The sequence below is a fragment of the Falco punctatus genome, assembly GCF_963210335.1.
Source record: "Falco punctatus genome assembly, chromosome: 5".
NCBI classification, from domain to species: Eukaryota; Metazoa; Chordata; class Aves; order Falconiformes; family Falconidae; genus Falco; species Falco punctatus.
This window is the reverse complement of record NC_137584.1, coordinates 37,587,977-37,603,565: the sequence shown is the minus strand read 5'-3', so window position 1 is coordinate 37,603,565 and position 15,589 is coordinate 37,587,977. Positions and strand designations below refer to the sequence as shown.

Genomic DNA, 15,589 nt, shown 5'->3' with positions numbered 1-15,589 from the left:
GGAGAAAAGAAAGTCAAGGCGGGAAAACTTTTTTAAAAGAACTTGTGTCTATATATCAGAATTTACTTTTCACTTTTTTCTATTAATTTTACCCTCATAATATAATGTATATACTACAAAATCAAAACAGGAAATTCTGTATTCCTATATATTTAGTTTCCAGCCTATTTGCTCTATTCCCATTCCAAATAGAGTATGTGACTAAAATATGAAGAGACACAACACCCTCAGTTAAGGACTTTGTCCAGAAATCGAAGCAAAGAATCATAAATTGCAGTGGTTTAACTGTAAAATCAAGCAGATGACTGAAAACCACATTAATTATCCATTTTGAAGAATTTTAAAACAGAACTTAGATCATAATCCATTAGCTACTTTTTTAAATAAAAAGGAAACTAAAAAAAAAATTTTTTTAAAAACAAGCTTAGTTTAAAGAAGTGATATAATTTGGCAGGTTTTCTCCTTTTGTTTCCTGTATGACCATTTAAACTTTCAGTGAAGTTCCACCTACCAAGTTCATGCCTCAATCCAGGAAAGCACTCCTATTCAAAAAAAATATTTAAGTCTGTGCTTCGTGGTTTTCTGTGCAGTGGCAAATCTACCAAGGAAATAGGTCATGTTTTGCCATTTAAGGATGCACCAAATTCTATTTAATATCATGAACAGACAGAACACACCATTCACAATAGCAACTGATAGACTTCAGTGTCGTAACTTCAATTCTGTTTGTCCTTTCACTCAAAATCTAAAGTCATAGTATCAGACAAAGAAAAATATCTCTTCAAGGTGTTTTTAAATGCTGTCGTGTCTAAAGATATACATATATACATCCATATATGTATATATATTTGAATGTAATAAAGTCTTATCTAGACAAATAGTGCTGAAAACCAACAAGAGCAAATGAAGAGCAGAGAAATTTAGTAAAAGGATACAAGGACAGTTTTAGCTCAAATTGTAAAAAAAAAAAAAGAACAGAAAAGGTATATCAGACATTTAATAAAAGAACTGATTCCAATTCAGAAAGAAGGAGCCACATAATGATAAACAGAATAGTATTAGTAAAAAGTGCATGAGGGATGCCTAACAATGAAGAAAGCCAGGGACAAAACAGAATAATAAGAAAAGTAATTAGATACAATGTAACAGTTGTAAAGTCATTGAAAATTATCAAAGTGATCTACTTCCATTTGAGAGAGAAAGAAGAAAACAGTCACAGCATGTTGGACTCTCTGAAAGGAAAAAGTATATAGAGTATTTCCACAAAAGATTTGCAATAGCTACTCAAGCATAACTTAAGTCATTTAATGCACACTGAGATGTAAACAGGCAGAAAGTAAAGCTCAACAGGTCAGAAATGGGAAGAGTAATAGTAAAACAGTATTTGCAACAGTTAAGGTATGCACTACAAAAAATTATTTGACATTTCAGTATTTTTTTCTATTATGCCAGAACAAAGATATTTTTAGTTAGTTTTTACTACTTGTTAGATTATTTTTTTCTTTTCTAATATTCTTGCCCTCCCACAAAATCCCAGATCAAACAGTATAAGTACTTTCACTGGTTTGTTAATGAGAAATTGTACTCACCGTTTGAGGTCATCTTTGGTTGTGTCTAGATGGAAATTTAATAGATGAAATTCAGCTCCACAGCCCAGCAGTATAAAATTATCTATAAAATAGAACTGGGCAAAGCGTACAGTCTTATGGAACTTTTCTTTGCCCTAAAATGCAAAGAAAATGATTAAGAATCTATTCTAAGATAATATGTTTTGTCTGAGATTCCTGGTGTTAAGGCATAGTCTCCCTGTTATCCCGATCATATTCCAGGTTCACCTACTACGTAGTGGTCCTTTCTATTTTTTGATACCTATTAATGTCAATATAAAATTTTCATTCTACTTAAACTAGTTGGCTGTAAGGTTAATAGTATCTGTAGTCAGTTGACTCTAATACAATTAGAGTCAAACTAAACTTCCATTTGAATTGGGGAGTAGACTATAAAGTCAAGAAGAGCTGAGCCAATGAAAATAGAATATACAGAGCAGACAATAAAACTAAAACTTCCAGACATGTCCACTAGTTTTGTCTACCAAAGTTGGGTTTTTTTCTTTTCATAAATTATCATGATAAAAGCCTAATTAGAAGTCAGTGGAGACCACCCAGATCATAGTATCAGTTGGAACCACCACCACTCGGTAGCTCTGGAAATCAGGCTGCATGTTCCTTCTACAGAGCTGTTAAAATGGAAGTAGACAGAAGTGTAAAACAGTGTCCTCTGTGAACCAAACTGACAGACGTTTCTAATTACCAGCGTTAGGACAGGTTTGTTATGGCTGACTGACCAGACCCTTAAAGTTCTGTCTTCTGATGCAGAAACTAACCACTTCTTGTCATGACTCCAGCCAACAGAGTTAACTGCACCATCGTGACCTAATAAAAATAAAAATGGAAATATCATCAAGCTAATTTCTTGCATGTATACAGTTCTCCAGAGTTAACCACATTGTTTTAATTTAATTATGCACAATATTAAAATACATTTTAAAGACAGCCTTCAAATGGTTGGGTTAAAACAGGTAACAGTAAACCAGTTCTTGATTTTTTCTTCCACCAAAAACCATGAAAAAAATTCTCTCATTAATAATCAGACAATGATAATTCTGACACTATTTTTTCAGTTATTGGAAGAGTATTTTCAAAAAACTTCCTTAAAATTCAATTTAAGAAAAGATACAGTATTACTTGAAAAAAGAATCTGAGTATTGTAACAAAATTTTATATTAAACATAATCTGGAAACTACTTAAGACTTTGCAAATAGTTGCAATACCTTATTTTATTCATTAGGCTTTTATTACTGAGCTAGCTGGTTTTGTAAAAACAAAACACAATGAACATGCTACTACAACAGCTTCTGCAGGACTGTTCCATTAGATAAAAAAAATGTTACTGCCTGTTTAAAAATCATAGTTTAAAGTATTATAATCTCCAGTTAGCAAAAAGCTTCTAGAAGAAACAGACTTTTGCAGTTTGGTGTCACACAGTTAAAAACAAGATTAGAAACTGATAAAGAATGAACTTCAAAAGCCAGAAATATCACCCAGAAGCTAAAATTGTTAACTTAATGTAAAATTATATTGATGCTGATCAAAAAGGTCAAAAAAGAAGAAAATATGTCAAACAAATTTAACAAACTTTGGCCCATCTTATTCTAATTTGTCTAAATGAAACCTGGTGAATTTCATCTAGCCTTATAATATTCAAAGTTCTTATGCTGCCCTCTTGTGCACATTTTCTCTTTAGTCAACTAAAGTTTTATATTTAAAAAAAAATTATTTCTTTAAATTAGAGGAAGGCTAATCAAGTATCTCAGCAATTAAGATCTATTATAACATATTTCTATTCAAAGGCTCATAAACAAGATATTTTAATTCCCAGTTACCAAAGACCTGTACAGGTTTCACCAAAAAACTGCATAGGTACTGCATAAGTAAGTACTATACTTATTTTTTTCTCAACAGAAAAATTTATTTGGAGGCTTTGGTTTTGTAAAACCTTTTAGAAGCCTTGAATTACCTGCATTCAAGAAAGAAAACAAAAACAACTTACCAGAATGTACAAAACAGTTTTCCAAAGTGGTAAGGAGCATGAGAAACTTGAGAAATGAGGTTTGGAAAAGTGGAAGAACCGTGCAAAAAGCTTAAGAAAAAGCTCTGCACTCCAGGCCCCCCAATCCCAAAGCACAGTGAAGGAGATGCCAGCTGGTTTGCAAGAGGCCAGTAAGCTTCAAAACAGGCATTACTCAGGGTTCCCTGGTCCTGAAGCACATTGAGAAGGACAGCAGCTGGTTTTGGCTTTGCTGGCTTTAAGTCTTAAAACTGGTCAACATTACCTGCACTTCACTATAGGACACAGACATCTGAAAAGCCGACACTGAAGAGGAATGCAGAACTACTTAAAACTGTAACTGAGCACTTCAGGGAACAAAACTGAATAGATTAGGCTTATAGCAAAACTGCTGTTATACCACTCCTCTCTGATGGTGCATTATAAAAATACGCTTTTCAACAATGAGCTATATTCAGATGTTAATGCCGCCTTGAAATAGATTTTTTTTAACAGAATAGATATCATTGCCATTTCTTGAAAAGGAAAAGTTTTACACTACCTTTGATTGCAGCTCTGAATAAGAGTAGTGCTCATGGTTTTTAATGAAAATACATTTATTATGACACTTCAAAACAAAAAACAGCTCAAGTAGAAAATAAACAGGTGATTTCATGATAATCTGAAGTGTACAGAAGAACTATATGAATGAAACAAGCATGTAACTGATGGTTTGCGGTCCCTACTCCCCTACAATGCAGTACAATATCTGACAGTTTCACATTTATGTTGCTTTTGAAAAGAACTACATGCAAGGTTGTAGTTTCATGCTGCCTAAATAGCCTGAAGTAGAATGTGGTTTACATTTCTTTTCAGACTGTGCATCATGAAAAAAAATTTAGAATAAACAATGAAAGGTATCAATGAAATAAATTACATAGTAGTGCAAAACCTGAGAAAACTAATACAACAAAGTCAACTGTCAGAAGAACAATTTAGTAATAAATCAAAACTTTTTCAAAGCAAGACTAGTACTTGATACCTTAATGATTGGTACCAGAAAAAGCTTCTCAATAGTAGCATGAAGTTTGGTGCCGGTCACTTTACTCTTATCATAATAATAATAAATCAGCCTACATTTGCAGAGCACTGCAGTATTTTAGGAAGCTCTGAATGTTGAAATATCTTATAAAATCATAACATTTAATTTTAGAAAGTCAAAGTCTTTTGTAAATGATGTGTCATAACCTAAGTACTGTTTCCTTCATGAATTAAAGAGTAACATGAACTAAGGTTTTCTTTCAAATTTAGAAACCTCTGAATTATAATCTTTTTTTTTCGCTTTCAAATATGTCTACTTAGATTAATATTTTTTCTTATTAAAGTCTATGTTTTATGTTACTGCCAGTATTGAGCCATTCCTTAGATATTATTTAGTATGTAGCAAATATACAAAGGTATAGATGCAACAAAGTCAGTGGGATTATTATCTTCCCCTGAAATGACACAAAGATAAAACCCAGCTATTGCCAGTTCAAAATCAATGAAACCTGCATGAAAAAAACATCCAAAAAGGAGCATTTCACAGAATTGAAATGTCACTTTCTGCAGCACATAATTGTATATACATTCAAGTAAAACCACCCTGTCTAACTTCATGATAGTGGTTCACATAAAGACAAGCTGGATCTGCAATACAAACAACAAACTGCAAAGAACAGCTCCAGAACATAAGAATGTATAGTGTACAACAATAATTTATAGTCTCATGGAATAATTTTGCAACATTTATGTTCTACTTCAGGTTCAGTGTAGCCCTGCTACCAAAAAAGAAAGACTTTAGGGTTTTTGAAAATCATTTACATCTTAACTTCTTCAGATAACTTAAGAAAGTTGCATTAATAATCTGAAGAAACACTGAATTCCTTGGGCACAACCTTGTTAAGCTGCTGTGTACCAAATACTGTAGCAGTATTGTATCATTATTTTTACAGATGTTTGTAACAAATAAAGCAAGGAAATACAGAATTTTTCTCTCTTTTGGTTAATTGCATTTTTTAGAAATCCTGATCTTCTAAAATGATGTTAAATATATTCCATATATATGAGGTCCCTTTGGACAAAATTACCACTTTTGTTCCAGTAACTACCTAAATAATGAAATTATGTCAATAAAACCTCAAAACACTATTCTGGCCTGCAGTTTATATGACTTGCACTATGAATTCTTTCAAAGTAGTTGGTGATACATGAAGAAAATTATTTGTTAAAGTTTATGAACTTGCCATTGTGGAAAAAAAAAACTTACTACCCTGCCCATAAAGTATATTTTCATCAATTTCCTCACCAAAAAGGAAAATATCAGTAATGTTGCCTCCATTAGTTGTCACAATGCCATAGCTTCTTCCACTAAGTACAATGAAAATTACTCAAAAAAAAACCCCAGTTTTCAGAAATCAGTTATCAGAGTTATTTACTTAGAAATACTTTTCTAAAATAACTTTAAATAGTCTACTTTTATACTTGTTAAGGTCTGCTAGTAAATGACAGTCATATTCTATTATGAACTGCCCTAGAAAACTCATTTAGTAGGACTGATTTAAAGCCATAAAGTTTACCGTATTAAAAATTTTACAGATGGTCCTTGTAGAAATTTAGAATATTTTTTTTTAAGGATCATTTATAATGTTAAGTAATGCACCTGTGTTTACACATGCATGCACTTTTGGAAATATTGATTTCTCCATAGGAATAGTCCCTTTTTTTAAAATAGTTCTTTAAAATTCTGGAGCTGCAAACCAAACACTTTTTTTTTTTTTTTTGCCAAGTTGTTGCAGTTAATTTTTTGTCTAATAATCTATTACAATATACTATTGCAATATACACATGCATTTTCATTACAATATACTGTCTTTATTATTTGTGTTTTATTATTGTAATATACATGCATAATGCAGATTGCCATCTATATATATTTACCTCTCAAAAAGTTGAGAAATGAGAAAACCTGGTAGGCAGTTTAATTCTATAACAAAATTTACCAATCAGAGAAATAAATTCTACATCTTAAATCAGCAGTATCCCCTCTCCCTCATTCTCCTCAAAGTGATTTAAAGTGAAAACTTTTAGTTAGTATGCCATTTAGGTTAAACTTAATCATATACTATTTCTTTAATAATATAATACATGAATTTACCTGAAAAGACATTATATGTATCGGTGAGATTGGAATTGAATATCAGTATAGTTTTGTCAGCCAGGCCGCACGCCAGCATCTCTCCATCCCCTATAAAGATGAGAGTCTAATGATTTATATTTGAAAGCAACAAGGACATAATATGTTGTTTCTTTTCATCATAAAGATCACATATGTCACTATAACAAAACGCAAACCAGATAGTCTTTTCATATTTTTAACACATATTTGTATGAACATCACAAACTCATGTGGCAGAATTTGGTAGGAATTTGTGCACAATTCATTTTTTGTCCTTATGTATTACCAAAACAGTTATTAATCACAAGGCAGAAATTCACTTTTCACAAAAAAAGCGCTACAAAATTTAAGTGCAGACATTTTTAAGTGTTGTTTAAATTTATGTCCTTACACTCATTTTTTTATATCTACTTATTACAGTTATATCACCTTTTATTACATATTAGAATAAAAAGCACATTAATTATTCTGGATCACTTCTTAAAGATGATAAATTTCCTTCATAAAGTAATCCTAAAAAACATCCAAGTGCAGTCAGATTGTTCATTTATTTTGGTAATCAGTGGGGCACATGATGACAGGATAGACATCCTTAATGTCTACATAATGGTAGCAATTTGTGAAATTTAACCTTTTGCTCAAAAGCTTTCCTGAAAAAATTACAATAATAAAGAACAGATAAATGAACCAATGGGAAAAGAATAAGAAAGGGTGGAGCAAGAGAGGACAGCATTGAGAGAAAGTAAGGAAACAAAGACAGAGTTCAAGTCGATGGTACTAGGTTCACTGTGAAAAGTATTTTTAAAGAGGTACCACCTGAAAACCTCCTTCATAAATCTCCTGAGCATCTTTACAACGTGAGAGGGAATAAATGTCATGTCTGACTTCACCAACATTACACACTGCTATCCATGGTCCAAGTACCACCCACACTGTGGGTTCAGAATACTATATTCCATAACACATTTTTTCCCACATGATGGCAGTATAAACAGATAAGAGATCCATATGTCTAATCTCTGAGAGTCATCTACTAAAAGCAAATTTTAACTGAGGCACATAATTGGGTAGACATATATGCTAAGAAGAAGCATTCCAGAATCTTTCTTGCTGTTACTAGTTACTAAATGCACCAGTATACTAATAAAAACTACTTTACAAAAATATTTTTTCATTTTAGCTGACAAGCAATATTGCAGTTGACTTTTTCACCAAGTACTAGTAATTGCACATATTAAATAATGGTGTTAAATATTTTCATCACAAAAGTAAGGTAAGTAGTCCTAGACATAATATTCAAAAAAATGCATGCTCTACAAACTCAAAGGTATGAAGTCTTTGAGGTAAAGGGTGGTGCTCTTCTGCAAATTTCCCCCACTTTTCCTAGTTTTGACAGCATGCATTTTCAGCATGAGAGCTGATTTGCAAGTATATAAGGCAAGTGATATAAAATCAGCCACATGCACAGAACTAACAATATATAAACATTCTTGTCTATACAGAATGAAAGAAAATAATTTTGCATAGAATTTCTGAGGCTTGTTTAGTGGAACATCATCTCAAATCCTGAATAAAATTGTTTTCTAACTCAGCAACAAGTCAAAACTCCTAATGCCTCCAAGACTACAAAAAGATGTTTAAGAAATCTAAGGAGATGTGCATTAACTCATTCATGCATCTTTACAACATCTTAAGTTTTACTTAAGTTTTCCATTTAATTCTCTTTCTACTATGTTTAAAGATGCAGATAAGTATTACTGTGATTCATACTTTTTATAAAGTCCACTTGAAAGACTGTTCCAAGCTGCAATTTGAAGTTGCATAATTGCAACAGAAAATAGATTGCAAAGCTAGGAGCCATCTGGTCAACACAGACTACAACAATAAGAGAACACCTCTTTACGAGCTTGCAGTAACATGATTTTTTTTACTCCATGAAAAAAAAGCTCTGCAGTTTTTGCTAATCCTTGTCTTGCTAAATTGTGGTTGTTTAAGCCTTTGTGTGCATGCATGTGTGTGCAAGAGACAGAGACAGAGAAAGATGTTCCTTCCTCAGAGTAAGTAAAAGAGGATTTATACTTAAAATGTATTATTGAATATATAGCAATGCTTTTCTTTGATAAAAAAGAACTGTTCATTTTAAGTTCACATAACATTCCTAGGAATAAGTTCTCTGCAACCAATTTATTTCAGGAGCCATAAAAATTAATGTATTCCCATTCTCAAGGGAACAGAGAGATTGATGGAATATGTTTTAGAAAAGTTACCAATTGCACCTAATTGCTTTTATTTCTTCAAGCCGAAAGTTGCTCTTGGCCTCAAAATATTTATAAAGATATATCTTTTTTTAATACTTTGAAAATATTGTGGTTTGCATGTACATTGACATAATTATATACTTGGTAATAGATTTGATTGCTAAGTGGTTTCTGTATGATCATATTTATATGGATAGGAAAAGACTAAACCTATTACAAGACCTGTTTTTCCAACACAGTTAAGAAAAATACCATTTTTTTGGATGGTATGGAAGAATTATTTTTTATTATATTTTAATAAATAAAACCTGAATAATCTTTACATAAGAAATAGGAGTATTCTGATTCTTCTGAAATGTAACTTCAACTTTTAATACACCCTAGTGACACTAAGTAAATATCCCAGAAAATCAATTCCTTAGTGAAAGAACTTGTTAGACTCCTAATTTTCAAGTTGTAGTGGGAAAGTCATAGAACAAGTCCAAAATGAAAAAAGACATAAAATTGAAGAATTAGGATCCTTTTGCATATATGATGGCAGCCTGCATGGTTTTGCAAGTTAAAAAATTGATGATCAAACAGTACATGCCATTGCCAGAAATTTTTCTGGGAATTTACCTAGCAAATCCATGGTCTTAATAAACCACGTCACACAAACTCAGTTTTTCTTTCTGCACACTGACACAACTATACATTTTATAAAGCCGGTACATACCAGAATACTGAATGCAACAAATTGGGGTTGGTTTACAAGTAACAGATATCTTTTTTTCATGTTTGATTGGAGGATAACTTTCCATTGGATATTCTTTATTTTTACTTCAAAGAAGGAAAAAAGAGAAAGAGGAAAAATATTAAGATACCTAAATCCAGTACATTTCCATTTCAATTATGAAATAAATGTGCTTTGGGAGCTATTCTATATATATGTATATAAATATTTCCTGGAAAACTTATGTTAAATCCCAGATAAAAGACAGAATGAATTTTAAACTGTCATACTCTAAATTACTCTTATCACTGACTGTTATGAATTCACAAGATCAAGAATTAACATTGACTTGTACATAAAATTAAACTTCAAACTTCTTAAGATGCATACCTATCTAACTAAAGTATTTAAAGAATGCAAATTCTACCTTGTGACAATAAGAAATATGAAAAATATCTCCATATGTAAAAATAAGAATTACACTGATCACCTATTTACCAAGATACTAAAAAAAAACCACACAAAACTTAAGTGATAAGTAGTCTAACCTACTAACCTACCATAAAGGATTGCAAACCAATCTTGGAATTATTTGAAGCGATCATCTAAAGCCTTCTCTATGTGTGCAAGGACTACAAAGACTGAGTCTTGAGCTATTAAGTGTTTTTAAACAATTTAAAAGTGGGGGGGTTTAAGAGAAAAATTATGGCATTAATCATTCTTTACTTTTACATTTGTACTACATAGAACAAAGACTCTACATAACACTAAAGACAAAACATGTGTGTAATATCCCAATTTAACATGCCACACCAATGGACATGAAAGTGCCAGCTCTAAAAACCCATTCGTTCTTTGTGTCCACAGTGATGATGAAACCACTGGTCAAATTGTACCATTATATATACTTTTTTTTTTAATTTAATGCAATTAAATTTATAATCTGATAATCTTAATCGCTTGTTGCAGTAATTTTATAGCAAATTTACAAAGCCTTTTAGTTCCAGTGATACCCCTAACTTAAAAGTTCCAATGTCAGAAGCAGCCACAAACCATATCTCCAATTGAACTCTATTTATCCTCATTTTAATTTGTTCCTCCTCTAATGGAGGTTGCTAGATTACCTACCTTTTACAGCTGGTCTTCCACTTTGACACCTCATTTTTCTTCAGATTAGTGTTTGGAGAAAACATGGTCATTCTACAGGAAAGAACACAGATTCTCCTATATGAAACATTAAATGTTGCTTGAGAGAAATAGTTTCTTTTAAATGAAAAACAACCTACTTCCTTCTTAATATTTATGTCTACTGTAATGTCAGTAGGCAAGATAATGTACACACTGATGACAAAATAAACCTGGCAATGATCTCATGCTCGAATTTGCACCTAAATTTTCCGTTTGTTGGATAATGCATTCTGAAGGTCAAAATCCATTTATATAAAGTTCTCAAACATTTCTTTCTGCAAGTTCAAGAAACGAAGGGTTTAATCATAAGAAAGAGAATGCCTAATATAGATTTTCAAAGGAAGCTGAATACTGACCAGAAGCTGTGAAAAATCTGTTTTACAGCAATTTTTTTAAATTATTTTCTGTGATAGCATCATAGCTGGTTTTCATGTGTGAATAGTTTCACAGTCATGAGACTACATGGCTCCATGACAAAATATCACACAGCAATAAAAAAGACAAAATAGCAATGTGGTTACTCACTGTGGTGCTGCTGTATAACCTGACGACTTAATTTTATTACGGAAAACCAATGGCTGATCTTTCACCATGCTTTTCACTCCTATTGTAGAATAATTAAATTACATTAAAATGTTTCTTTAACATTATATTTTTACACTTAATGTAGATACCTTAGGCTAGCACAGTAGAAATATTTGGTGTCTCCTTATATTACAAAACACACTTAAGATCAATCACACTAAAATAAGGATTACTGAGAAAAGGAAAGAAATCTGAACTGTTACATTGCATATCATCCCTCCTCCAATAATATCAATGAGTAGGAACTTCTTTAAACTTTGAGTTAACAAGAATATTGTTCTAAGGAACTATTTTCATCATTCACAAATATATTTTCTAGTTGCCTATTTCATACTTAGACTTTATATGCACTAGCTATAATATATTCACACCTTATATTTGGAACATGGAATGCATCTAAAGATCACTAACAAACTGGCTGGTGGGTACACATAAATCTTCGCGGTTTTATGTGGCTTAAGCCATTAATGCCTGCATTCACATTGCTGTACTAAAAAGCTTGAAGGGCAGCCTCGACCCCAAAACTAAATATGAGCATTTCATATCAGCAGAAACAAATTGATCATATAAATGTCATAAAGGGGGGAATCTTGTTGATATTCCCAGGGAAGAACTTCAGGTGCATTGGGAGTGATCTCATGGACACATTTACCTATGCTGAGGATAGAAGCTCTTTCAACTCCCACCAGCTTTCCTTTCTTTTTATGTAGCAACGAGGCAGAAAAGGGTCCTTCCTGGGAAGCTCCTAGCACCACTTGCCCTAAGAGACCATGAGATCTCTTTACAGCACCTAATCTATCTGAGCATGAGGTGTCAGCAAGAGTAGTACTGTTGTCAGTGCTGGGTGTCCGAAGCAGCCTGGAATTCTAGCTAAAACATTGTAGATGCATTCTCAGAATATCATATAACATTAAAGACAGCCTTTGACATTCTAACAGGTCCAACAAGTATAATCAATATATTAAAAATAGATTATTTCTTCATATCTACAGCTACCAGTATTTTTACATCTTTCCTAAAGAAAAGGTGATGATGAAACAATTATTTTGTAACTATTTTAGGACTTCGCTTTACTGTTGCTAAGCAAAAAAGCTAGAAGTACTTCAACAGCAACTGGAAGTCAGATCTGTCTTTTTTTAAGCAGTAAGAAACTGAGGCAAAAATTAACTTCTAAACTTGCAGGTATTGACAAAAGACTATTCAGGACAATGAAATTAACAAAAACAGGTAACCAAAATGAAGAAAATATTACAAATTATACAGAAAAATATATAGCATGCTATGGAAAAAAAATACTTTTGAAAACTGTAAACATTCTACATTATTTAACTCTTTTAAAATCCACAGAAAGTTCTCAGAGGATTGTTTTTGAAAAAAAATACCTTATTATCATCATTTTCACTACAAGTACATATGTAGGATATGATATACTACTAGAACTATAAAATTCTTCCTACTAGAATAAAAATATAACACAATATGTTTAAAACAGAAATCAATATATTGATTGTATTAGGCACCAGCCAGTTGTGAGTCTGTTACTGTTATTAAAAATATAACATTATTAATTCATTTCAGGAATGGTTTACACTTACCAAATGTTTTACTAGAAGGTTCTTTCAGATTTTTCTTTAAACCTTTACACAACGGAGAATTCATCAATAAAGAACACCTAAGTTATAAAACCAAGCACAAAAATCGATCAATCCAATGAAGAAAAGCATAAGATTAGGAAAAGGTGTCAACACTTCTTTTCAGCTATTTCTGTGCATGTGTGTATGAATACATCTGATACTAGTGAGATTTTCATAAATACCTAGGCATAGTGGATTAGTTATCAGCTCAGATACCCAGCAGCCCAGACAAGCTTTGTCCCTGACTAGATCCACAAACCATTGCATTTACATGTTAAATCCCATTTCTGTGAAGATTAACTGATGATTTTATTATAAGCACTGAAATCTGCACTTTAGTGTATATTTTAGGGGGTTTATTAACTTCAAGATGCCAGTATTTTCTTAGAAATCATTTACAGAGACATAAGGGACAAGAAAGTAGCAGTCAGCATGGATTCACCAAGGGGAAGTCATGCCTGATCAGCTTGATAAACTTCTATAATAAAATGACTTGTTTGGTAGAAATGGGGAGAGCAGTGGATATTGTCTGACTTCAGTAAGGGTTTCCATACTCTCTTGCATAAGATCCTCCTAGAGAAGCTGATGAAGTATGGGCTAGATGAGCACACAGTGATTTGGATGGAAAACCAGCTGAACAGCCAGGCCCAGAGTGATACCTGTGGCACAAAGTCTAGTTGGAGGCCAGTAATGGAGTACCCCAGGTGTCAATAACGGGTCCAATTCCGTTCAACATCTGTATTAATAATAGGGATGAAGGAGCAGAGAGTACCCTCACCATATTTGCTGACACAAAACTGAGAGGAGTGTCTGATACATCAGAAAGTTGTGCTGCCATCCAGAGAGACATCCACAGGCTGGAGAAATGGGCTGACAGCCACCTCATGAAGTTCAACAAGGGGAAGTGAAAAGTCCTGTGCTGGGGAAGGAACAACCCTATGCACCAGTAGATGGCTGTAAGGAAGACTCTAGAGACAGGCTCTGCGCCCAGTGCCCAGTGGAAGGACAAGAGGCAATGGGCAAAAACTGAAACACAGCAGGTTCTGTCTGAACACCAGGAAACACTTTTTTGCTGTGAGGGTGACTGAGCACTGTCACAGGTTGCCCAGAGAGGTTGTGGTGTCTCCCTCCTTGGAGATATTCAAAAGTTGTTTGGACATGGTGCACTGGACTGTAGGTGACCCTGCTTGAGCAGGGCAGTTGGACAAGCTGACTTGCAGAGGTAACTTACAACCTCAACCATTCTGTGATTTCTCCTACTCAATAAACTAAAGCATGACAGGAAAAGAAGTAAAATAAAACCATGTCAACAAATAGCACTACAAAACCATGTGATGCACTTCAATGTCAGGAAAATGAATGCATAATCCAACTCAGAGGAAAAAACATATAGTTATTCTGTACCTAGCAATAACTGAATGACTGTTCTCACTTCTACGTAGGAGAACATCACTCTGCTGAGTTCTCACCAATGCAGCAAAGTTAACTTCCAACACTGCAATCATATCTTCAAACATCGAGGTGATCAAGCACAAAACCTGCAGCAATTATACCGTAAAATAACACCCCATTTAAGTCATAATTTAAGCTCCAACACTGAAGAATTTATAATGGAAAATGAAATCACTTTCTGTTATTCATGAAAATTAGTCAAAAATATCCACAGGTTTAGTCTTGCAGAGCATTAAACAGTAAAAAGTGGTTAATGTTGTCCTTCAAAAATATACTTGTGTTGCTTAAATAAGTACCTTAACAGACTTGCATATATAACAGCCACAGAAATTCCAATACTTTCTACAACAGACTTACTTCTGCAATAAGAGTTTGAGAAAAGAAAAACACATGGAAGAAAGATTGGTTTCAGAGACATGCTGAGAATATGCTAAGAGATGAATTTAAAATAAAATTCTCCTTTTAAACAAAACACTGCTGTGTTAAATATGTAGAAAGGCATAGATTGAGCTCAGTTCTGTAGGAAAACTGTAACATAAAATGGAGTATACAGTCAAGAATGCCTTTCATTTCCTTAAAAGCACATTTAGTGACTTTCCATAGAATTTTTCTCACAACTCAAATAGTTTTCACAGATTTCCTGGAGGGATGCAAAAGCCTTTCATCCCAACATTTGTTTGAGAAACAAGGTGCAACAATGCTCATATCTTTTTTTCCCCTAAAAGATTGCCTCTACTTCCCCAATGGCCTTTCTTGACATTCAAGGTACATACTGAACCATATAAAAAGCAATTCACCTTTTGCGTATTAATCACTTTGGACAATATACAAACTGTGAGAGCTTTAAAGCTACCCAGCTATTTAAACTAGTAGATTCCCTAAATAATAAACCCTCTCCAGAGAAACGACTGTGTAATTCACATCAAGCAAAATAAA

General features: G+C 33.0%; 2 protein-coding genes across 2 annotated transcripts in view; one reads left to right on the top strand and one right to left on the bottom strand.

Annotated features, from left to right (window-relative positions):
* LOC308064285 (UPF0669 protein C6orf120 homolog) overlaps window positions 1-15,589 on the top strand; it is a 361,466-nt gene that overhangs the window by 323,857 nt on the left and 22,020 nt on the right. The gene's annotated exons all lie outside the window — the stretch shown is intronic.
* The window catches only part of WDR27 (WD repeat domain 27), a 146,012-nt gene that overhangs the window by 114,610 nt on the left and 15,813 nt on the right, over window positions 1-15,589 (bottom strand). The window contains exons 11-18 of the mRNA XM_080388533.1: window positions 14,606-14,739; window positions 13,163-13,239; window positions 11,508-11,586; window positions 10,923-10,994; window positions 9,798-9,901; window positions 6,804-6,893; window positions 2,311-2,432; window positions 1,590-1,723 (exon numbers count right to left, since the gene is read on the bottom strand). Of these exons, the coding sequence (XP_080244659.1) occupies window positions 1,590-1,723; window positions 2,311-2,432; window positions 6,804-6,893; window positions 9,798-9,901; window positions 10,923-10,994; window positions 11,508-11,586; window positions 13,163-13,239; window positions 14,606-14,739 (812 nt within the window). The remainder of the gene's footprint in view (window positions 1-1,589; window positions 1,724-2,310; window positions 2,433-6,803; window positions 6,894-9,797; window positions 9,902-10,922; window positions 10,995-11,507; window positions 11,587-13,162; window positions 13,240-14,605; window positions 14,740-15,589) is intronic.